Source organism: Anser brachyrhynchus, assembly GCF_964034855.1.
Source record: "Anser brachyrhynchus genome assembly, chromosome: 17".
Lineage (NCBI taxonomy): Eukaryota > Metazoa > Chordata > Aves > Anseriformes > Anatidae > Anser > Anser brachyrhynchus.
In genome coordinates this window covers 14,670,188-14,692,539 of record NC_137710.1, presented here as the reverse complement: position 1 = coordinate 14,692,539, position 22,352 = coordinate 14,670,188, and the positions used below count along the sequence as shown (strand labels likewise).

The following is a 22,352-nucleotide window of genomic DNA, read 5'->3' as shown; positions in this document are numbered from 1 at the left end:
TGTTCCACTGGGCTCTTTCAGTACTATGTTCACTGCGCATGATTGGTGTATACCATCAATAATCATCTAGATGAGAGCTTCAGACAGCTCTTTGAACAGTGAACACGTTTTGTGCCAGGGTTGGCTTCTTCATTTCAAATGTATTTTAAACATGGACAAGGAGCTGGATACATAGATGACTTGAAAAGTGCTCTCCCTTACTGGCACTCTTCCTTTCATAGCTCATGACACATGGCCCACTGTGGCCACATGCACCATACCAGAAAGGATGTCAGCTGTGAACAGCCCTGAGTGTGTGAGATTAACAGAATAATGACAGCCAACCTCCACAGCACACGTGCACCATGCCCACACGGCTGGACAAGGTGTACTGCCTTGTTATCAGGTACTTTGAGTATCTCAAAGAACAAGGAGTCCCGGAGAACTGCTGTCTGTGAGAAGATGGAGGAAGTGCTGAGATATCCGGAAATCAATTCTTTGACTCTGGAAGAAGCTTTCAGTAAGATCTTTTACAGGTAATTTGTCACTTGGTAAAGAACCATCCAGTTCAATGATTTAAAAGGAGCCATTAATATCTCATTGGAAAAAAAAAAAAAAGAAACGTCTTTAGGATGGAAACAGAGGTCAGTCAGGCATCCGCTTTCTAAAGAACAACAGTGTTCTGTCCAAACAGAGTTACTTTCTTGTCTCACAATAATTTGTATTAGAGCTTTACTCCTAATTGCATCACCAGCACTCCTCCTGTCAAGTCAACTGTCTGCACATACAGCCTTGCTTCTATTCAGAGCAAAGTGCTCAGCAGTAATCTCCTTTGACCTCCGGTGAGAGACCATGTCCTACTGCAAATGACCACTGAAATGTTATAAAAAGGCTGAGCTAACCCATTAGACACCAAATAAAGCAGCTCAACCTACAGCATCACTGTGTCCAAAGAAAGATGACCTGAGTCAGAACACAACTTGTGGGCATCAGCCTTTTCTACTGCAACTAACTCTGTGATTTAGTACTTCATGGTCACTCTTTAAAACTGGAAAACATTAGTAACGAAATCAGCTTGCTGCCTAAACAGGAGCAAAACAACACAGTGGATAATCCTGCAAATTGGTTTTGGAAGGGGGATGTGAGCCCAAATGCTTTGAAATTATGAGGCAAGGAGAGGAAGATAGCACATAGCTCTTTGGATGTCAGGGAGGAACAGCAGGGTGAGACCTGCAAATCACAGGGATGCGATCACCAAGCAGGTCCAGGAGACAAGAATGTTAGTGAGTCATTTGACAAGAGGACTCCAAAACTAACCGAAGGTGGAGGAAGGCCATTTGTAAGAAATCATCTAAAAATGTCAAATGGGTCATCTATGTTGGTAACACATTATCTGTGGCCTCGTTGAAAAGCTCATAGAAAATGGTAAATTATCTGATCAAGAGAAAATGTAGTTTCACCACTGTATAAATCCTTGGCTCACTCACACTTTAGCTTCTGCATAGGGTTTTGATCCCCTCAGCTCAGACACATTCTTGAGCTGGGAAAGCATCAGAGGAGGTAAGAGGGTGATCAAAGGTCTGGAATGGCTTTCGTATGAGAAAAACAGGAGAACAGGACCCTTCAGCACAGAAAAGAGATTGCCTGAGTGGACGTATGAAAGAAGTCAACAAACTCATGAGAATCCTAAGAGGATGTGTAGGGCTCAACTTTTCCTTTCTCTTCCTACGGAAGGACGAGGGGCATCAAGTTAAACAAGTGGCAATCAAGCTTAATCAAAGCAAACCAAAAAGAACTTATTCTTATGCATGAGCTAAGAGACTTGTTGACCTTCTTGCCATAGAACACTGCAGGTGCTAGAAAGCTTGCACTGGCTTAAGGGAAACAATCTGGGAAATTCACCAGGGACTGCCAAACACCTCAGCAGGCTTCACAAATCTGCAAGAAGACACTGAAGCAAGAAAATGGTCCCCAACAAAGGTTTGGAAAGCATCTAAGATGCCATATGAGAAAGTCCTCGCAGATAAATGTCTGTATAAAAGCAAGGAAGCAAAGGACTGGGTTAAGTGCTCAGTTTCCAGAGTGCAAGGAGGTAGCTTTTTGAAGGGATTTATGCTTAACACAGTGCACTTACACATGATCTACAAAAGAAATTAATGGAAGCATAACACAATTTGCTGAACTGAGTTACCGAAGGTAGTAAAGGCAAGGGCTGACTGCAGAGAGTTTCAGGAGGAACTCGTAATATTGAGAGAGTGGATGACAAAATGGCAGATGAAATTCAATACAGATAAATGTAAAGTGATGCACATGGGAAAAACAAATCCTAACTTCAGATATACTGTAATGGGCTCTGAAAAATTACCGCTTGGGTGTAAGATCTGGAGTTATAATGTACATTATAATGTTCTGTGAAAATGTCAGTTCAGCTCTCTGCTAAGGTCAAAAACCAAGAAAACTGAATGTTGGGAATGAACAGAGAACAAAACAGAAACCATCCTTGTAAAACACCCAGGTTCACCTGCAAGCAGAAAATCATGGTCTTCCCTGCCCCCGTTCCAGCTTCAAAAGACACATGGAAAGGTCAGAGAATTTACTGAGAAGAGCAATAGGGAAAACCAGACATTATTTAATGAAGAGCTATTAAAGAGAGGCCAAAGGAAGTCCCTGAGGCACAGGCTGCTGGAGCTGGGGAATTCTCATCTCCCCATGCTGGTGCTGCTCTCAGGGCTGTCCCTTGGCACGGAGCACTGCATTAGTGCCTCTTGACTGTTGTTTGAGGGTGCCCCAGCTGTATTTTTCACAGCTGTTTCAATGGCCTGCACTGGCTAAGAAGTGCAGGTCTCTGTTTTCATCTTTGTTCACGTTTCAGTTGTGGGCCCAACTTGGAACCTGAGTTCTCAGACATTAGCAGAATTAAGCCTTGTGGAGCTCTCCACCATGAAGGCTGATCTGTATCTGCTTCCCTTTGTTTCCTAGCCTTTTACCAGGCACACACCAGACAGATGGGAGGACGTTCCTTCTCTTCCCAGCTTTGAGGTCCAGTAAGATTTCTTTAAGATCCTTTGATTAAAGAACTTGTTGAAACTCTTCAGGAAACTCCAGCAGACTATGTCAATGGGACCTCTGAGCATTGTGGTGTCTGATCCCCTGGCTGAATCTTCAGATACTCCCAGGAGTTTGTAAGGTAGGAATTCTATTCTCAAAAGCTGTGTTGGCTTCTCCCATAAATCATGTCTCACTCACATGCTCCCTAATTCCCTTCCATACTACAGTTTTATCTCATTTGGGGATCAGTATTAATCTGCAGTTCCTGGATCTGCTCAGAAACACTTTGTAAAATCAAGGTCTCACTGCTTTCTTGCCCTCTGATAGTGAGAAAATTTTAAGTGAGAGGTTTCACAGTAGACTTAATACAGTTAATAGTTTAGCTATTTCATCCTTGAATTCCTTTAGAGCTCTTGACTGAATACCATCCGGTGCTGCTGAACTGTTACCGTTTATTTTGTCAAGTTGCTTTATAACTTCATCTACTGAAACATCACTTTGAGACACATTTTCTGACTCGTCCCCCGTAAAGAAAGGTTCCGGGCTGGGGACTCCTGTAAGCTCCTCCGCATGGACATAAAACATTTGCTTTGCTTCCCTGCTACGCTTGTATCCTCTTCACTAGGTGCTTTTGCATCTAGATTATTAGCTGGCCCTAGAGCTGTTCTCACAGGCTTCTGCTCAGATGTGTTTGAGAAAGAAAATACCATCAGCATGCAATGCCTGAGCTAGCAGTGGGCACTGGGGAAAGGAGTGGCCCTATGGGCAGCGTGGGCGATGTTTTGGAAAGCTGTTTGTCACCCCAGAGACAGCAAAACTCATATTTTCAAGGACAAAAGTAGGCATGTGTGTGGCTGGTGGTGGCTGTACATCCAGCTCATGCATGCTGATGTTGTGGTGCCAGGGGACCAGTGGTGAGGCAAATATCAGAAAAGTCTTGGGGGGGGGCAGGCATGAGGCAGCAGGTATATGGTGGGCACGCAACAGCTTTGGATACCTCAGGCAGGCCCTGCAGAACCAGGGGGGAGCAAAGCTGTGTGGCCCCTGTGTGGCTGCAATGTGTGTGCTTGGCACAAGGACCTCCTGTCTCCTTGCACCAGAGAGGGATCAATCACAGATACCTTCCTTGGACAGGAGCCTTCCTCTTCCTCCTCGCCTTTTCAGGTAACTTGTCCCAGTTACCAAAAATGCGATGTCCCTGACGCCATCCATAATAAACTGCCTTGGGCCAAGAGGCTGAACTTAGAAGGACTTCAGTAAACACCAAGGCATCAAGCAACCTCCAAACCAGCTGTGCTACAGGTTTTTCCTTACCCCGTGGCCGAACCACTCCACTGGTGTCACAGGACAGGTGCATAGGGCTAAAAGTCCTCTTTGGGACTGTCAGCTCCCACCTTGTCACCCTCAGAGACTGGATGCATCTCCTCCTCTGGCGCTGGGCTGGAGGTCGCTGCTGCCTGTTGTGCCCCCATTTGGTCCCACTGACATTGCTGTCCGTTGTTGGGCCATGCCAACATCGCATTCTCCTGCCTTCAGCCATGTCTGGTCCTACAGCAGCACACCTCCTTGCTCTCTGCCAGGCAGCTCTGTGTTCTCCCACCATCTCCTCCTCCTGCAAGAGCCTCAGCTGTGCTCCCCAAATCTCCGTCCACCTGGGCCCAGTCTGCACCTCCCTCCCCAGCCCCTCGCAGCTCCGAGATGCAGCCTTTCCCCATCAGCACTAATTCAATTACAACCTCTTCAAATATTTCTGTTAGGGTTTGAACTGTTCAGTGAAATCTGTTTCCAGCAAAAACTGGGTTTTGCTTCTCCATTACAGGCGCTTCCTATGTATGAGAAGGAGCTCCCGCTGCATTAGCATTCTGCTCACCCTGTCGCCGCACACAAAAGGTGCCTCTGCCTTTTCGGTGCTTCCCTCCGCCTGCTCCTGAGGACAAAGTAGCCTGCGGTTTCTCCTTGGGGTTGCTCCATGCAGAGCATGAAAAAGCAGCCTCACAAGCAGTCCATGAGTGTCAGTGATGATTATGATTCATAACCGGAGTGCTTAATGCATGATTTTTCCATCCTCTTTTTTTTTTTTTTTTTTTTTTTCCGTTGGACACTGCAGTCCAGGTGCTGCTGAAAGGGGTTGGTCCTGACACAGAGGAGCATTTTCCATCTGCTTTACAAATGAGGACTATAAAGAGTTTCACACACCAACTCCCTCTCCCAGCTTCTTGCTTTGACTCTGCGAATATGGTAGAGTCAGGTAACACCAGCTCCCGTACAGACAGGAGTGGTCCAAGAGGGCAAGGGTAGCTGTGTCTTATCCTGTCTTTGTGGGGCTAACATATAAGCCCAAGCTTAAAGCTAAGGGTTTGGTTTTTGGGTGCCAGACCCAAGGTTTGGATCCTGTAGATGTCACATGAGAAATGTCCTGTGGGATTTGAACCCTGGCTATTGCTATTTCTCCATGCCAGGTCTTCATGCTTTTGCAGAGGTCCATGTGTCCACCACCATTGGGCAGTAATAAACAAATAAAAATATAAATAAGGTAATGCTTTGCAAAAAATAGTGTTCTAGGGGAAAGAAAGGCTGCCACACTCGGGATACACTCAGCCATGTTTTCGTATGAGCTGAGCAGTCAGCTGTCCCAGAAGGGAGCTGCGCGTCCCTCCCTGCAGCCTGATGTCCCTCTGAAGCAAAGCCCAGCTGCTCCTGCATTTGCCACTTTGGCTTATAGGCTTGACGCTGCTCTATATCCTGTTGTTTTTTGCAGCAGAAAAATCCTTTAAGTCTCTAAGTAAATAGGACCTGCTGCCTTTTTTTCTGATGCCTTTGCAGTTTTCCAAGAGCTGTGTGAAGGAGCAGAGCCGAGCACGGCGTTGCGCGGAGCAAACTTGCCACCTAGCGGGGACAGCCCCTCTGCGGCTCGGGTTTGTCTGCCTGCAACAGCCACCAGAGAGTGGGATTTGTCTCCCGTGGGGATCATCTAAACGGGAGAGCTTCCGAATAAGCTAGTTTTGGGGGGGGGGGGGGGGGGAGGGGGTAAGAAGAGGACCTGCCTGCAACGACCAGTGCAACCGGTCTATACCCGTTAACTGCAGTAAGTTAGGTCTATACCCGTTAATGCCCAGATTTGATTCCTACCTGGCTTTTAACCCACCAGTGTTAAGCTAGATGGATGCTGTGTGCATGGTCACGGGCAGCCAAGGCCACAGGATGCTGTCCTGAGGACTTTCCTTCTGTCTGTGTCTTCCTCTGGGCTCTGTCTGCAACCAGAGCTCCAAGACAAGGCTCAGTGACAGCGGAGATTTCCTTACTGCTTGCCCGATTACTGTATTTCTTATAGTTCTAATTAAAGCAAGGACTTTGCATAGTTCCAACAAACATTATACGCATCTTCTGCAGGTAATTAGATAAAAAAAAAAAAATCACACAACTACAAAAACCGCAATAGCAATTGTAATTTCTTCTAGGAGTTCCTATGAATTAACAGAGCGCAAAGTGGGTTTCCCTGCAGCGTTACAGTGGGTGCCCTCCATTAAGCACCCATGAATGTGCTTGGACTGTAACACCACAGAGTGATGGCCCTTTCACAGCCGTATCGTGTGTTGGTTATCCCTGGTTTTGAGAGGATTTGGTGGAAGATGTGATTTACTGTCCTTTGCAAAAGCAAGCATCCAAGTTCCAGGAAGAGCAAAGCAAACCCAGACCAGCAGTGGTGGCCGGAGTACCCTCACCCATCCTCTCCCTGCTCCTCTGGAACCACCAGGACCCATCAGGGTTGCAGAAGTGCCAGGAGGGGCATCAGCAAGAGCAGGCTTTTACTACACAAGATTTCCTTAGCAGTGACTTGCATAAATCAGGAGCTACTGGGCTGAGAGAGGCTCTCATCTGCAAATCAGGGGCTCTTTGCACTCCATAAAATGTGAAGGAGAGTATGAAGTGCCATGCTGAGCAGGGTAAAGGAAGTCCTTCTTGCACGGCAAGCATGAAATATGTCAGGTGTCAGGTTATTGCTGGCTGTCGCCTATCATAAAAACAACTCTTGAAAATCATTTCAACATTTTCATTAAAGTTGCTGAAAGAATTGGGAAAAAAAAAAGTGAATGCATTGGAATATTAAGCGATAAGGCTTTTCGTTTGATGGCAACAATTATTCTCATTCCCTCGAGCCCTAAGGAGCTTTTATGGCCAGGAACCTTCTGTTTGACAGTGAAACCATTAAATGGGAACAGGTTCCCAGTGGGGTTAAGAGCACGCAGAGAAGCAGCAGGGCAAATAGCTGAGCGCTGGAAGGTGCTTGTCCTCCTCAGGCGTGAGGACGAGGGCAAGAGGTCCCAGGGACTTTGCCGTCCTAAACCAGTGCCCAGTGTGACTTTTTGCATGAATTGGTGAGGCTCCATCCGCCCCCATACACACACCCCGGTAGGATTCGGGGCTGTTCTGGGGTGCTGGGAGCACCACATGTGCCTCAGTTTCCCTATGCCAAGCCCTCGAGCTGGTTTGCACAGGGGCATGTTCACACACGGGGCTGGTCCCACATTCAAGGGAAATTGGATCATTTTTACTCAAGGGGTGAGTCTTTTCTTATTTGTTTCTTCTTTTTATTTTTTTTAATTATTCTGGATATTTTTTTTCCCCCAAGGACTGAAGAGTCATTAATCTCCTTTGATTTTTCCTCATTTTGTTGTACTTTTGTTGGTCTCACAAGGAGAAGGGGAGACGTGCAGCTTTCATTAGCTCACCCACTGGTGGGGAAGACAGGGTTCTCATCTGCATTTTCCCAGTTCTCCTTTCTCCCCGGGAAGGCCAAGTAACACCTCCTTCTTTCTTGCTCTTTTTCTTCTCCATTTACTGACAGTTCCCTGTTTTCATCAAAGGGGTTTAATATGTGTTTCTATTCATGACCTTTTCCTTTGGATTCTCTTGATATTTTTCATACCTAATGAAAAAAAAAAAATCTTATTTTTTCCAGTACTTTTTTCCAGCTTCATGTTTTCACCAAAGAAAAGCTTCCATTAAATATATTTTTTTTCACTTCCATAGCACTTCTAATTGTTTTTCTCTCGCCTTATTCATACTTTCTCTTTTATTCAGTGAATCATGGTGGACTTTCCTTTTTTTTTTTTCCCCACTCCCCGCAGAATTTCTCTTATTTTGCTTCACTTTTTCTCTGGGGCAAAGTGAAAGGGTTTTTCCCCATTTTATCCCAGAAAACAGGTTTTTTCCCTGCACTGCTGCTCCTCATGTGTCATCTTCCTTAAGAGCAGCAAAGCAGCACCAGCCTTTATCTCATTTCTTATCATTTTTTCCCTGCTGGATAAAATAGTGACAAATATTGTTTCTCATTTTTCTCATTTCTTTACCATCATATTTCATCTTTTTTTCACGCGATCCCTCTGGTGGAACAACATGGCAGTGGCTTTCTTTCATTTTTCTTTTCCTCTGTTCTTCAATTTTCTGTCCAGTTTCTCATGTCACACAAGCAGCAACATCTTTCCTTTGTTCCCCTTGGGTGGTTTGAGATTTCTTTTCTGTTTGATTGTTGTTTTTTTTTTCCTCCTCTATTCTCTTTTCCCAGTGGATGAATCAACAGCATTTCTGATGTAGGAGGGCAGCCACAACCAGCCCTGCACCCAGCACCCAAGTCCATGGCAGGAAATGGGCACGGGGTGGGGGGCCCTTCTCCATGAGGTTCATTTCTAAACCCACGCTTGCTGAAGGCCATCAGTACATGCAAGAACATGCTCCAAGTTGGCATGCAGAAGAGCTTTGAGCATTTTGGATCGTGTCTGGGTGGGACACCTCTTTATGGGGTTGGACAGTCACCAGTTGAATGGGGAAAGATGGTCACCCAATGCTATCGAACACACAGTGTGTTCCAGAAATACAGGAAAGCAATTTGTAGAAAAAATATCCAGCTCTCAACATCCAACATTTTCCAAGGGGAAAATGGAACCAGCTGCACGGGGCTCCATCAGGGGAACATCTCCAGCTCCTCAGATTCTTCCAGTGATGTGGCAACTGCTGATAGCAGCACAGAAATATCTCACTGTCACCTACAGGTCCGTGAGGACAAAGTATTCTGGTTGTCCAGGCTGGAGAAGTGGAGGCCCAGAGATGGCCTCACTGCTCCCTGCAGCTCCCTTGGGAGGGGAAGCACAGAGCGAGGCGACGGCCTCTGCTCCCTGGGGACCGAAGGCAGGGCACACGGGGAGGGCACAGAGCTGCGCCAGGGGAGGATCAGCCTGGACATTGGGAAAATGTCCTTACCGTGAGGGTGGTCAGACACTGGGACAGGTTGCTGGTGAGGTGGGTGGTGCCCCCGTGCCTGTCAGTGTTCAAGAGGCATTTGGACAATGCCCTCATTAATCTGATTTGGCTTTTGGATAGCCCTGAAGGGGTCAGGCAGTTGGACTGGGTGATCTTTGTAGGGCCTAGCCTAGCCTAGCCTACCCTACCCTATCCTAATCTTGCAAGAACTAGGGTAGAAAAACAACACGAGCAGCAAAGCTCTTGTTGCCTGGTGTTCTCCAACACTGTTGGGATTTAATCAGCATAAATCAAACGTCTTCAGTTAACCACCATGACTGGCACCTCCTCAGGGATGGTGGGCACTGTTAGGAAAACAACTCTGATGAATCCACATTATCTAGGACCAACGGGAAATCCTAGCTAAAACCCAACCATGTCTCTGCTCAGCCATCATTACTCATGATGTGCTAGGCCAGGAAAAAAATGTCCTCACAGAATTCATCAGAAAGGTGAGAAATTGCCACTGGAAGGTAAGCGTGGCTCATCGTCGCTCTCCTTGCTCAGAATTGCCAGGAATAAGCAGAGTGCCTTACCCAGAATGAAAGCAGACATCCCAGCCCCTTGTAGAGGTGATGGTATTTATTTGCACCGCACGCAGCCGCCTTGGCCCCATTCAGCCTGGCCGGTCCAAAGCACTGCCTGCATCCGAATGCTGCTGGTTGGCACATTAAGAACATTGTCAGGAATTCCTCGGGATGCTGGGGGCTGATCAGCCAACAACAGCTCTGCTCCTGCCCGCTGGAAGGGGGGGCATAGAGTGGTCCCAGTGAGCAGCTGCCTGCAGCAGAGAGCAGTGCCCCCAGCCAGCACAGCAATGTCCTGCACAGCAATGGGAATTGTTCTGCGTAAGCGCGAAACGCGCCTAATAAATCCAATTACCCAGAAATTTAGAGAATTAATCAGCATAAGACAAGCCTAGCCCTGCTTAACAGCCGTATCCCCCATTTCATGCCAATGATTGAATTACGCATTATAAACAGAATTTGTACCTGGTTAATGTCAAGGAGGGTGGGAGCTGATGGGTATGTGGAGGAATGGGAGGAAAGAGGAGCAGAAAGCCCGCTGTCCCCCGGGGGATCCTTGGGGCCGGTGGGGGCTCTGCCATTAGAGGAGCAGGTCTCCCACCCACCCAGACCTGAGTCCCCCTCCAAGAGGAGCTGTCCTCCGAGAGCAAAATGCTCTTTGCTGCTTGCTGGTTGAGGAGGGGTTAGTAACTGAATGAGTTAAAGAGGAAAAGATGAGCAGCTGCAGCTCACCCTGATCATCCCAGATGCCCTAGAAATGGAGGGAGACAGTATCGGCAAAAATGCTTCTGATTTAGTGACATCCTCCAGAAATTATTGGAATTAGATGGTGGGCAGCAAATATGCTGTTAGTTAAGCACTACTGCACACTGCATTATTGTATGACACTAATTACCTACCAGGAGAAAAATGTCTCTTACGGGCTGATATCGTCTCAGAATCATAGAAATTAATCAGCAAATGTTAAATGTACTTGCCTAAAATCACCATGCTCCACACTCCCTATTGATTGGCTGGATTTAGTCGCGCTAATCACAGAAATACATCTGATTAACCAGTATTGCCCTGGAATAGTGGGAATTAGTTAATTTACATAAGGCAAGTGCTGCTCCATGCAGTCAACACTGACTAGGAGCTGTGAGTATTTCTCATCATAAGCAGAAATTGTCTGCTTACCTGGCACTTCCCAGGAAACCGCTGCCATCAGATGGGACTAAAATTAACTGCCACTCCCAAAAACCAGCATGAGCACCAGCTTGTGTCAGCACGAAGCAAACATACCTTCAATTAGCCCTTGCCTGTAATTCATACTAGTGACGGGAGGCTTTACCACGGCCCCAAATGTCTCTGCCTAACCAGCACAGCTTAAGAAGTAGGGAAGTCTAATGAGCACAGGGGGAAATGTATGTAATACATAGACCCAAGCACCTCTATCCCATTCCCTGGCAGTGATGAGCACTCCGCTGGTGCCCTTTTTCTCAGCTGAGGTGCCCCGGGGGCAGCTGCAGACCAGCGGAGCCCCGTCCTCCCAGCCCCATGGCAGGGATGCTCGGGCCCTGCAGGACCAGGGCTCCTGCTGCAGGACGCTGGCCGAGCCCCAGTGGCGTTAATGCTGGTCCACGCGCACCCACTGTGCACGGCAGCAGCTTTTCCCCTTGTAAGTCCCTGTCTGGAGCCAGAATCACTGCCCCAGCCACCCCAGGCGTGGCAAAGAAGGATGTCAGCCCTTTCCTGCCTGGGTCACTCTACTTGTAGCTGCAACCCCTACCCTTCAGCAGCCTCTGGCTTTGTAGCACAGACAGCAGCTATTAGGCACTGGGAGAAGCTCTGCTAACAGCGCGCGGGAGATGCAGGCACTCACTGAACAGCTCCCCACATGTCTGTGCAATAATTCTAGCTAATTACCCTCACCAGCAGCTCTGGCAGAAGAGTGGGAACGACATCTCCCTGGTGACAAATGCCACTGATTACCCAGACGTCTCCAGCCTCACTGGGACATCGTTAGCCTGACACAACTGCTCCTCACTTCCCTGCCTGCATCGGGAAGGACTTGTTCACGTGAGGTGGGGACGCCACTGATTACCCGGCCTTCCTCAGAGGGAGAACTTAATCAGTGCAAAGAAAATATATCAGCCAGGAACTACAAGTATCTGCAATCCCCAGGCATTAGGAGATGCTCTCCGTAAGTAAATATCTCTAATGGGTGAGCACTCTCCATAAAAACACACAAAATCACTCAAGCGGAAGGCAAGTAATCTTCCAGCTAAGCAGCACTGCTGTGGGTAGGCATCTCCGCTGATAGTAGAAAAACATCACATTTTCGAGTAGCAGTCTGGCCTCGATTCATTTCCCGCACGCGTGAGCCTCAGCTGCACCGCTCGGAGGCTCGTGGCCTCCACCGAGGGCAGGGCTGGGGAGATCTCAGCAAAGGTGTGGTCTGTTCTGTTCTGTTCTGTTCTGTTCTATTCTATTCTATTCTATTCTATTCTATTCTATTCTATTCTATTCTATTCTATTCTATTCTGTCCTGTTCTGTTCTGTCCTGTCCCGTCCTGTCCTGTCCTACTCTAACCATTTCATTCTATTCCATTCCATTCTATTAATATTCTAATTCTAATAATACTGGATGGAGATAACCATTTCTGTGCTTCAGGCCTTTCCTTAGCATAAGAGTCTCCCAAAAGCACCCTTGGTCCTTTATTACTACCAATTCCACATCCATACTAATTCAGCATCTCCAGCTGCTATTTTTATATAACTTTTAAAAATAGTATTCAGCTATAACCCAGCATTTTCTTCCATATCGCACAGTGTGCATCACCGTTTCCAGGATTTGGGGAGTTTTCAGCACTCAGTGTCTCCGTCACATAGACACTAATCTTTGGGGAACACATCTTTACGTGGGATAACCCTGCCTGCTGAGGAAGACAGAATTCAGCACAGACGCCACAAAACATCAAAATTAAAATAAATAAATAAGGAAATCATTTAACTCCATCACTCCCGTGCACGCAGTTTTCTAGCTGTTGGGTAACACACCAGCTACTTATAAAAGCTTGCAAAGCAGTGGTGGCACTTAACAGTCTTAACACTTAACACTGTACTTAACAGTCTTTAAATGTAAAAGAGAGGAACTTTTCTTCTCTGCTGCCTCTGCAAAGGCTCCGTCATTACAGAAGATTTTAAAATAGCCAGGCATATTATCAGCACAAATGGGCTATATTATTGGAGTCCTCTGTAACCCCTGTAAATTGCTTTTTCCGACCATTTCTGCAGGTGTAAAGGAGGTAGGGGCATGCTGCTACCTGTTGGAGGGCTGCGGCAGCACAAGCCGCCCTGCTCCAGGCAGGGTTTTAAACACAGAGAAGCCAAAAAGATGAAGGGTTTAAGAGCTCATCACATCTCTACAAGGCTTTGTTACCCCGCGCAGACAGGGAAGGCTTTTCTTTTTCCACTTCCCGATTTCAAAAGCAAGCGACGCCCAAAGAAGCATGCCCAAAACCTGGCTGCGATCAGCGCTGGAGCTGGGGTCCCGTGAGACTCCGTTTAGCTCAGGTTTTCCCTGCCACCAAGCGGCCTGGAAGCTCAGTGGCTTTTTAATCAGGGAAATGTTGACTCCTGCATGAAGAGCGGTCCCAGGCATTCCCACGCGTGCCCTGCGCCTCTCCAGCTTTATTCCTGGAGCCAACATCGTTCCCGACACACGCGGGGAAGTCGGCTCCTTCTGCCAAGCTTCTTCTCCCTGCCGTCCTCTGGATGGCTCCAACGCGAAGCAAAGCGGCCAGATCCAGCGCAGGAGGCAGCAGAGGCAATGCCAACAGCATCAGCCCCGAGCAGGGCAGGAGTTGGTGCCGAGCAGGTCCCTGCCAGCACCCGAGCATTAAAAAATGGTCAAAACTAGGAAAAAAAAAAAAAAGTATTTAAATATTTCAAAACAGAAAAGCACTACGGTCTTACTCTATCCACTGCCTCTCATTGTTCATTAAAGGCTTCTACCAGGCACGCATTAAATCAGCCCCCAGGAGCCCGGCCCTGCCGCAGGACCACGAGCTCTGCATCTCCACGCAGATCTGCACCGTGGGAGTGCTCAGGTCCCATTTGAAAGGGTGCATCGCACTGCAGCATCAGATCAGATAAAGAGACCTCATTTAGCTTCATGTAGCTCCCGACTATTTTTTTCCCCGCAAATAATTGTGAGTTATCGCTGCCTCAGACCAAATCAAAACGTTGCGGCAGGAGTCGCAGACCTGGCAGCTCGAGGTGAGGGTAGGTCGGGCTGAGCTGCCGATACCTCTGCATTAAGGCTGGGTTCGTGCATTTGCACTTGGCGGCAGCTGGGGAGGCCTGCCTGGCTCTGCATGGAGGTGGTGAGCTCAGCACAGAGGGGGGCAGCCCTGCGGGCTCCTCCCCAGGGATCACCACCAGGTCACAACCCATCTATCCCCTCCGGCAGGGCCATTCTGCCCCCAGGTCCCTGATATCTCTGCAGGACCTGGCGCATACCACAGCCATTCCCACTGCCCTTGTCCCCATGAGTCCTCCTCGTGCCCACCCCATGGCTCTCAGCCCCCCCAGCATAATCCCGCCAGTGTTCACCTGCCCCTGCAGAGCCCAAAATCCCAAAGGAGGAGGTTTGTCAGTGCCTGCGAACCCACACAGACAGGGATGTCGCAGTGGTGCTCGCTTGTGGAGGGCAGATGATGACCAAGGAGGAGGGGCAGGAGAGCACAGGGTGGTGACCACCTCGTCCTCAGCCTGAGCTCAGGACCCACGGCCACCTCCAGTGCCACAGAGGGGAAGGAAGCCCCTCCACGGGGCAATTCGTAGAGACACAGCCAGGAAAACTGCATTTAAATTTCCCCCATGTTACACACACCCAGCAATGAGAAGAGCCCCTGCCATACCACAGCCCACACGAGTTTTCAGGATTAACCCTGAAAACTGTGATCCATCCGGCAGGTAGAGACAAAAAAACATCACATACCTGGTGCTGTCACCGTACGCTGTACTGCCACCAGATCCTTCCCTTACTGATAACCACGAGATGCTCCTCTCTGGAGAACATGCTCTCCTTTGCACCCTCAGAAGCACGGGTTTGCCTGGAGCTGCAGGTGGCACGCAGCAAGCAAAGCCTTTGGAACACGGGGATGTTTTTGGGGAGATTTTCCTGCAGACCCTGGTCCCCTGCACCAGACCCTGTGAAAGCAGAGCTCCAGGCTTTGTCCCAAGCCACAAAACACCAAGGAAAACAAGCAAAGACAAACAGAGGCTTCAGCCGGTGCCAAGCAGCAGAGAATAAAAATAAGGTGGTTGGAGGGGGGAGGCACAGTCCAGGCAGGCAGCACCACTGCCGTGGGCTGCCCTTGGGACCAAAGCTCCTGTGATGATGGAGGACACTGCAGGTCACCTCACCTGGAGAACCATTTCGCAATGCACAGCAGGCAAGGGGCAGCACTTCTGTATTTTTTTCTCATTCGGTGCAGATTCGCATCACTTTCTGAGCAGTTCCAATGTGCTGAGCAAACGTTTTCACCAGTCTATAAATAAATCCTTAAAAAAAAAAGGGGTTCAAAGAGTTTGTTTCTAGACCAGAGCTGTTCCTTACACCAACGGGTCCTCCAAGGAGAGGACCAGAAGAATATCCAAGGTCCTACTCTCCCCTGAACACCCAGCAATTTCACGCCCTTTCTTCCACACAAGCCAGCATTTTTCACCATGCAAGCTGCAAGCCTCCTGGTGATCCTTCAGCCTTTCCATCCATCAACCCCACCTCCTCGCAGCCCTCCCTGGAGAAGCAGAAGGTGACAAACCGGCCCCGTTTGTGTGCCCCGACAGCCACATGCGTTGGAGGACTCAAGCCTGAGAAGTCAATGAAGGTCCCCCCGAGGTCAAAACCTCCATGCATGTAACAGAGAGTGACAGCGATGGAAATGCTGCTGTGACAACCCAAGGAGCTGGGAGCCAGCCCTGCACCAGCCTCCTGCTAAGGGGTAGGTGATGGATCTGTGCTTTGACCAGGAAGCTCAGGCTGCTGCTTGCAAAGGCATCCATGGGGCCTTGCAAGCCTTTGGGTTTTAATTAAAAGCTATTCAGGAAAAAAACAGAAAAAAAAGAAAAAAAAAAAAAAAAGGTAACTTTCACCACTGTTCTCTTTGTGAAAATTAAAGAAAAAAAATGTAATAACTTCGCAAGGGCTGGGCATCATAGGTAATTTCAGAAACCTCCCCAGTCCAACATTCCAGAAAAATATAATGAAAAACTTTTATTTTAATTGGAAAGAAAGCATACAAATATTGCTCTTCTCATTCCCTCTCTTCCCCTGGCAGGAGGCGCAGCATAATCGAGTGCTGCAAGAAATTCTCATTTCCCCCCTTGCAAGGGGAAGAGCTCTCCTTGGACATTCTCCTGCAAATTAAGAACAGTATTTTCTCCAATGTGATGTGCAAAGACTGAGAAAAAGGTTTCTCCTCTTTCAAATGGAATGAAAGCTTTTAAACAGAAAAATTTTCAATTTTCCTTTTTTTTTTTTTTTTCCATTAAGTGTTCCTTCCTGCAACCATCCCGGGGCTGGTGTGGTGCCCCCGGCTTGGCTGTGTGGCCGTGTCCTGCTTGCCTGGGAACACCTGGAGCTCCAGGAGCAGGGGCCGAGCTGCCTGGGGCAGCTGGAGGGAGCCGGAGCCAGATTTCTCCTCTCTCACACCCAGGACCAGGCTCTGCAGGAAGCTCAGTCCCATGGAGGCACCAAACCAGCCCAGCCCAGGGACCTGCTGCCAGACCCTTGAGCTCCCCTGGGGCACCCAGTGCATGAGACACCTCCTGAGCCCCCTTCCTCCTGCCTGCCAGCCCTGCCTCCTGCCAGCCAGGCACTTGCCAGCTGAAGACTTTTTTTTCCACCTGAAATGCTTTGGCTTCTGGGTGCAGGATTCACCAACTCGGAGCCCACATCCTGCTTGCAAAGTGTGCGTGGCCTCAGCCTCCACCTTGCGCTGGAAAGGCACAAGCCTTCTTCCAGCCCTTGCACCCTCTTTTCCTTCCCCACATCTCTTCCCAACCCCAGAGCATCCTCCCCAGCCCCACTCCACCGCCACCCCTGTGGTAGGGACGTCACCACCCCAAGTTCCTTAGGGAATGCAAAGAAAGTAAAGATGCTGGTAGGGCTCCAATGTTGGCCTGGCTGGACCTGGGCAATGGCCTGGTGGAGACCCAGACCCGTTCCGATCGCACCCAAGACAAATGTCCCTCAGCCACCAGCTCTGGAAAGGAGCACAACCAGGAGGACCCGAAGGGAAGTTTCCATTTGGAAAGGTCTGTGGGAAACGTCCTGCAAAGGGAGGGTCCAGCAGCTTTATGGCTGGTTCTTCTGGGCACGTACAGGGAGATGGAGCAGCCAGGGATGTCTCAGCACCTCTGTGCCCCAGTCCAAGTCCCTGTCACAGCAGACGACTCCTCCTGCAGTCGTGTTTCCTCCTGCTGCTCCTGCTGGGGCGTGAGGTGTCTGGTACCAGGAACCTCTGCTGCAAGGGGGGAAGAGCCAGAACTGATGAGCGTGGTGGCACAGAAAGGGAAATGCCACTGCCAGCCTGCCTGAGCTGTGTCCCATGGCCACATCCCAGGGTAGGAGATTGGAGGCTGAGGAGAGCAGAGGAGAAGCTGGGGAGTTGGAAGAGGTGTGTAGGGACCCCAGGCCTGGTCCAAGCAAACCCAGAGGAGGACTTCCCTAGGACCTCCGTGGCTCTATCACCAGCAGGTGTCCCCCCGCCAGCAGGTCCCTTAGCCATCCTCAGATGACCCCAGCATCCCTTAACCCCACATGAGGGTGATGGGATCTGCCCAAAGTCCCTAGGTTACAAACAACCCCCCTTGGAGTGCTTGGCAGTGGAGCTCTGCACCTCTTGTTTGGGTGAGGCTGCGGTGGAGGGCGAGTCCCCTGTCCCAGGCTGTCCCCATTCCTCCTCGCTTGCTGCGGCGCCCAGCTCTCTTCCCAGGACTTTGGGGTTCTCCAGGTTGCCTGTGCGGTGTGTCTTATCCACCTGCAGCTCCTGCAGGCAGCGCTGGACATGGTGCAGGAGACCCAGGGACCCAGGGCCGTGCTGCTGGAGGCCGGGCGCGGTGCTTGGGGACTGGGACGCGGCGGAGCGGAGGCGCAGACGTTGGCTCCATCTCTGCACACAGGCGGCGTCTTCAGTCCCGGTTCGGACAGGACAGGGAGGACAAAAAGGGGGGGGTCCCACCCCGCACATCCCTGCCTCCTGCAGGGCACTCACTTGGGCCAGCGGCTCCTCCAGGCCTCCCACCGCTGCCGCCTTCTCCCGGTGAAGATGCTCCCGCTTCTGCCGCCGGGCCCGCTGCTGCCTCCAGTCCCGCTCCTGCACGTGGACAGTTGCACAAATGGCCCCACTCGTCTGCAGCCCACAGACGGGGTAAGAGGGTGGTGGAAAGGAGCCGCTCCGCTCTGCGGCAGACATCCCCACTGCCAAGCTGTGGGCACCAGGGACGGGGAACCAAGATTTCCCCAAGGGCTGATGCCTGCCATGGATCCCAACTACTTCACTGCTGAGCAGAGAAGGAGCGCCCACCCATCTCCATCACTGGGGCTGATGGAGGAGCAACTGTGGCTGCTCTCTAGTTATTTTTGTCCAAAGCCCACCCTCCCTGTGGCACTGCCAGGGAGCAGATCCTGCCCCAGAGCTACCAGCTCCCATGGGGACGTGTCCCTGTCCCCACCTGGGGCACACAGGAGGTGACACAATCACTGGGCACTGCCACCACCCCTCTCCATTCCCTGACCTTCTCCATAGCCTCCTGGAGCTGCCGAGGCGCGGCCGCCTTCTCCTCCCGCAGCAGCACACGGAGCCGCTCCAGGGTCTCCAGCCGCTGCCGCAGGAGGGAGCGGGTTCGATGCTGCAGCTCGCGGAGCCTCTGCACGAAGAGATGGGTCCCCACCCCGTGGGGCCACCCCAACACGTCACCCAGGCCCAGCAAGGCACTTCCCATGTGCAGTCCCCCCAACGCTGGCTCAGGCTGGGTGGGAAGCGTGGGCACGGCGGCAACCAGCATCGTGCCAACACTGCAGGAGCTGCAAGCCTTGCCTGTGCCACAAGGGACCTCTCAGGCTGCAGCCCAACCAGCCAGGCCCGGGCACAGCCACAGGGCTGCTTTTCCCCACGGATCCTCTCTCTTTAAACTGTTTTAGGAACTTGGCCATACCCCAACAGGGGACACGCAGGTGGCTGGATGAGGGGCTTGGCCTTGACAAGGGACCCGCTCCCTCCCTCCCCGGGTCTGTCCCACGCAGCCCCAGACCCACAGCACGCACCGACCTCCTGCAGCTCCAGTTTCTCGTCTCGCAGAGCCAACGTTGCCCTTCGTGCCTGCCCCGTGCCCCCATCACAGCCTCTCTGAGAGCCCCTGCTGAGACAGGACCCCCCCTCTTCTCCACTTCCCACCTCCTCCACACAGAAGCAGCTCCGCGCTTTCCTCCCCGTGTAGCCGCAGCCCTGGCCAGCCCAGCCCCTCACCCTGCTGTCCCCCAGCTCACCCAGAGCCCCCCCAGCCCCCACCCTGCTTTACCCAACTTGGGGTGCCCACCACATTCTCCAGGTCCAGCTGGTCCTGTGTCCATGCCAGCGGCGCCCAGCCAGCCCTGCTGCAGGGACGGCATCACCCATGTTCCCACCGGGACACCCCGGAGCCCACCCATGGGACCCTTTGGCGTTTCAGCCCCATCCTCAGGGCTGTGGCTCCAGCCTCAGAGCAGGATGAATCCCTGAGGGCTGCAGCACACCTGCCTCTCTCCCTTTCTCTCCAGGTCCCCTGAGCACCAGCTCCCAGCTCTTGCGTCCTCTCCTGGCTCCTCCGCAGGGCCCCGCGCAGCGACACCAGCTGGAGGGATGGAGATGGACATGGATGAGTGACACCGACCCACAAACCCTTGGGAAGTGCTGCCGCATGCAGCCAGCACTTATACAGCTAATTAACTTGATAAAGGTAACGACTTTCACAATGATGAACTGTTCTTGAGTACTGGAAGGTTTTCCTTCGGTCTTCATTTGCAATTATTCATTTCTTTGATAAATGTCCGCATGCTGAGCCTTCCTATGGCCACCGGCAAGGTCCTGCGTGGGACTCGGGGACGAGGACATCCCAGCCGTGTCCCCTCCGCATGGCAGCAGCCACCCCGCCCGTCCTGCTGTGCCCATGGGTACCTTGTGGGACAGGACAGCTGCCAGCCTCCCGCGCTGCCACTGGGGCTGGGTCACTCCGCCTGGGCAGGACACGAAGCTCAGCACCCTGGAGTGGGGGCTGCATCTGCCGGAGGGTCCCGCTGCTGCCTCAGTACCTGCAGGACCACACGGCGTTTTGGGGGTACACCACAAACCCCATGAGCAAGTGAGGGCTGGCTCCTGCCATCGCATCTCCTGTGTGGGCCCTCCAGGACATCCCAGCCCCAGCCCCTGCCACGCTTCCCTTGTGCCCTGCTTGGCCCTGGTCCCCCCGTCCTCTTCCAGCCCCTGTACCCCGGGGCCAGCCCCGACTCACGGTGAGACGAGCAGCGAGCTCCCCTCTGCCTGCTGCCACCTCCTTCCTTCTCCACTGTGAGGGCGGCGTCTCCTCCTTGCCACCCCCGGACAGCTGCTGGCTGCTGATGTCTGGTCTCCGTGGGCTTGGTCCTGGGGTGTCCCCCGGTCCCGGCCCCGCTCCTGCTGGCCGAGCTGCCTGGGGGTCTCCAGGGATGCCCCGTGTCCCCCTCGGAGGGGGCAGGGCAGGGACCCCCTCGGGCTGTCCCAGCACTGATCTGGCTCAGCCTGGAAATCCTCACTCCCAGGGACTCCAGGCTCTCCCTCCTCGTCAGCCATGGGGATGTGTCCCGCCAGGGACAGCCTGGTCCCAGGGAGAGGGACGCATCCTGCCCATCGCCATCGTCCTCGGTAGGGAAAGAGAGGGCCTCGTCCTCCTCCCCCTCGGAGAACACTGCGGGCTCCACCATGCCCTCCCAAAATGCGGCAGCCAAGTCCTCGGTGCAGACAGAGCTGGAGCTGCTCCCGTCGCCCCGACGCTGCCTCCAGGAGCCACGTCCCGCCGGCTCTGCACCATGGGAGAGCGGAGCGCCCTGAGCCTCCCCAACCAGAGCCCGACCCTGAGCTGCTTCCAAAAGAGGGACAAAGAAAACGCTGTTACATGGCTTTTTCTTGGGGGGGGGGCGGGGGGAGGGGGGGGGGCAGGCTAATTTTTCAGGCACCACAAGGCAGCACAGCTCAGCACAGGACGCACAGGCAGGATGCTGCAAGCTCCACCGCTGCGACAAGGAAGCGACCACTGGATGTGAGGTTCCCGGTCCCAACGTGCCCTTTGCACCAGCGAAGCCCCAGCACTCACCCTTCCAGCAACGTTTGTGTGTCAGCTGCGGGATCCCAGGGTGCCCTTTTGCTCTCTAGCGTTTGCTATTTTGGGCTCTGTGCTGCGCTGTTGTTTTATTTAAATGGTAACAGCTGCATAATGCCCTGCGCATCGTCCTTGCCAGCGGCTGCAAGGATCCCTGTCCCCACTCACCAGCCATCCTGGAGATGTCAAAGGCATCGGGAGAGGTGTCGCAGGCTCTGCCGTGTGCCCCAGTGCCCTGGCGCTGCGGGTGGGTGAGGGCCGGAGCACCCCGCTGTTGGTGCTTCATCGCCCCCTCCGGCCCCCCACACCTCAGCTCCACGCTGCGCGGCGTCTGCCCTCGAAGGCTCAGCGTGCTCATTAGGCTTCAGAGTGAACGTGCCAAGAACGAGGCAGCCAGGCTCACCCACCTGCCGGAGCTGAGGGCCAGGCCACCGGGGTGTTTGGGCCCTGCTGGCCCCTCGCCCCGCTGCCTGCACCCAGAGCGGGCAGGGGGCTCCTCCCGGCACGGCACGGCACCGGCAGGGCTGCGCGCTGTTGTCTGTCACCTGGCAACGTCGCGGTGGCCCGGCCAAGTCTCGGCCTGCCCTGGGCTTCCCCCTCCCAGCTCCCGGGGCCTCCTCCACCTCTGCTGGGCCTCCTCCCTGGGAGCCATCCCCTGGGACTCCTCTCCCGTCCCTCCCAGCCTGGTCCTCCTCCCCTGCACAACCTCTGCTGGGCCATCTCCCCACCTCCCCCGGCCTTTCTGCCTCCCTGGGCAACCCCTACCCTGCTCCTCTTCCTCCTCTGGGCCACCATCCCTGGAGAATGTCTTCCCCTGGGCCACCTCTCCTGTCCCTGCTTACCCAGGCCACCTTCCCTTGGCCATCTCCTCCTTTGGACCACCTCCGCTGGGCCACCTCCTCCCCTGGCCCCGCTTCCTGCCCCCCGGACCATCTCCTCCCCAGGGCAGCCTCGCCCCTGATCCTCCTTCTTCCATGGACAACCCTTCCCTGGGCCTCCTTGTCTCTGGGCCTCCACCCCATGTCCCCCTCCCACAGTTCTCCTCCCCTTGGACAACCTTCTTCTCCGGGCCACCTCCGGTGGTCCCTTCCCCGGACCCCTCGCCCACCACGTGCCCAC

At 52.4% G+C, this 22,352-nt stretch overlaps 1 protein-coding gene across 18 annotated transcripts; it reads right to left on the bottom strand.

Moving 5' to 3' along the window:
• Positions 1-6,057: 6,057 nt before the first annotated feature.
• LOC308179481 (uncharacterized protein) lies at positions 6,058-22,329 on the bottom strand. Of its 18 annotated transcripts, XR_013940394.1 has the most exons (12): positions 21,402-22,329; positions 20,391-20,996; positions 20,057-20,190; positions 19,636-19,733; positions 19,168-19,279; positions 18,639-18,770; positions 18,116-18,217; positions 17,741-18,013; positions 17,257-17,365; positions 15,264-15,401; positions 14,836-15,068; positions 6,058-13,748 (listed from the first exon to the last, which is right to left on the bottom strand). XR_013940394.1 is itself a non-coding variant. In XM_080559715.1 (10 exons), the coding sequence occupies exons 1-10, from the start codon at positions 21,426-21,428 to the stop codon at positions 17,282-17,284; spliced, it is 1,695 nt and encodes a 564-aa protein (XP_080415841.1). In that variant the 5' UTR covers positions 21,429-22,329; the 3' UTR covers positions 15,413-17,281. The 18 variants fall into 18 exon arrangements, 17 of the variants coding, with proteins under 17 accessions (XP_080415841.1, XP_080415832.1, XP_080415836.1 ...); XM_080559715.1 differs by lacking the exons at positions 6,058-13,748; positions 14,836-15,068; positions 15,264-15,401 and adding an exon at positions 21,123-21,252 and having other exon boundaries at positions 15,413-17,365; positions 20,391-20,993; XM_080559706.1 differs by lacking the exons at positions 6,058-13,748; positions 14,836-15,068; positions 15,264-15,401 and adding an exon at positions 21,228-21,252 and having other exon boundaries at positions 15,413-17,365; positions 20,391-20,993.
• Positions 22,330-22,352: the final 23 nt, after the last annotated feature.

Excerpts from the sequence above, each read along its gene's own strand:
- LOC308179481 (XM_080559700.1), bottom strand. The coding sequence starts at position 21,591 with ATGAGCACGCTGAGCCTTCGAGGGCAGACGCCGCGCAGCGTGGAGCTG. Across the intron at positions 18,771-19,167 it reads ACTGGAGCTGCAGGAGGTCG|AGGCTCCGCGAGCTGCAGCA; the intron begins GTGCGTGCTGTG and ends CTCTTCGTGCAG. Across the intron at positions 17,366-17,740 it reads CAGCCTCACCCAAACAAGAG|CAGAGGTTCCTGGTACCAGA; the intron begins GTGCAGAGCTCC and ends CCCCCCTTGCAG.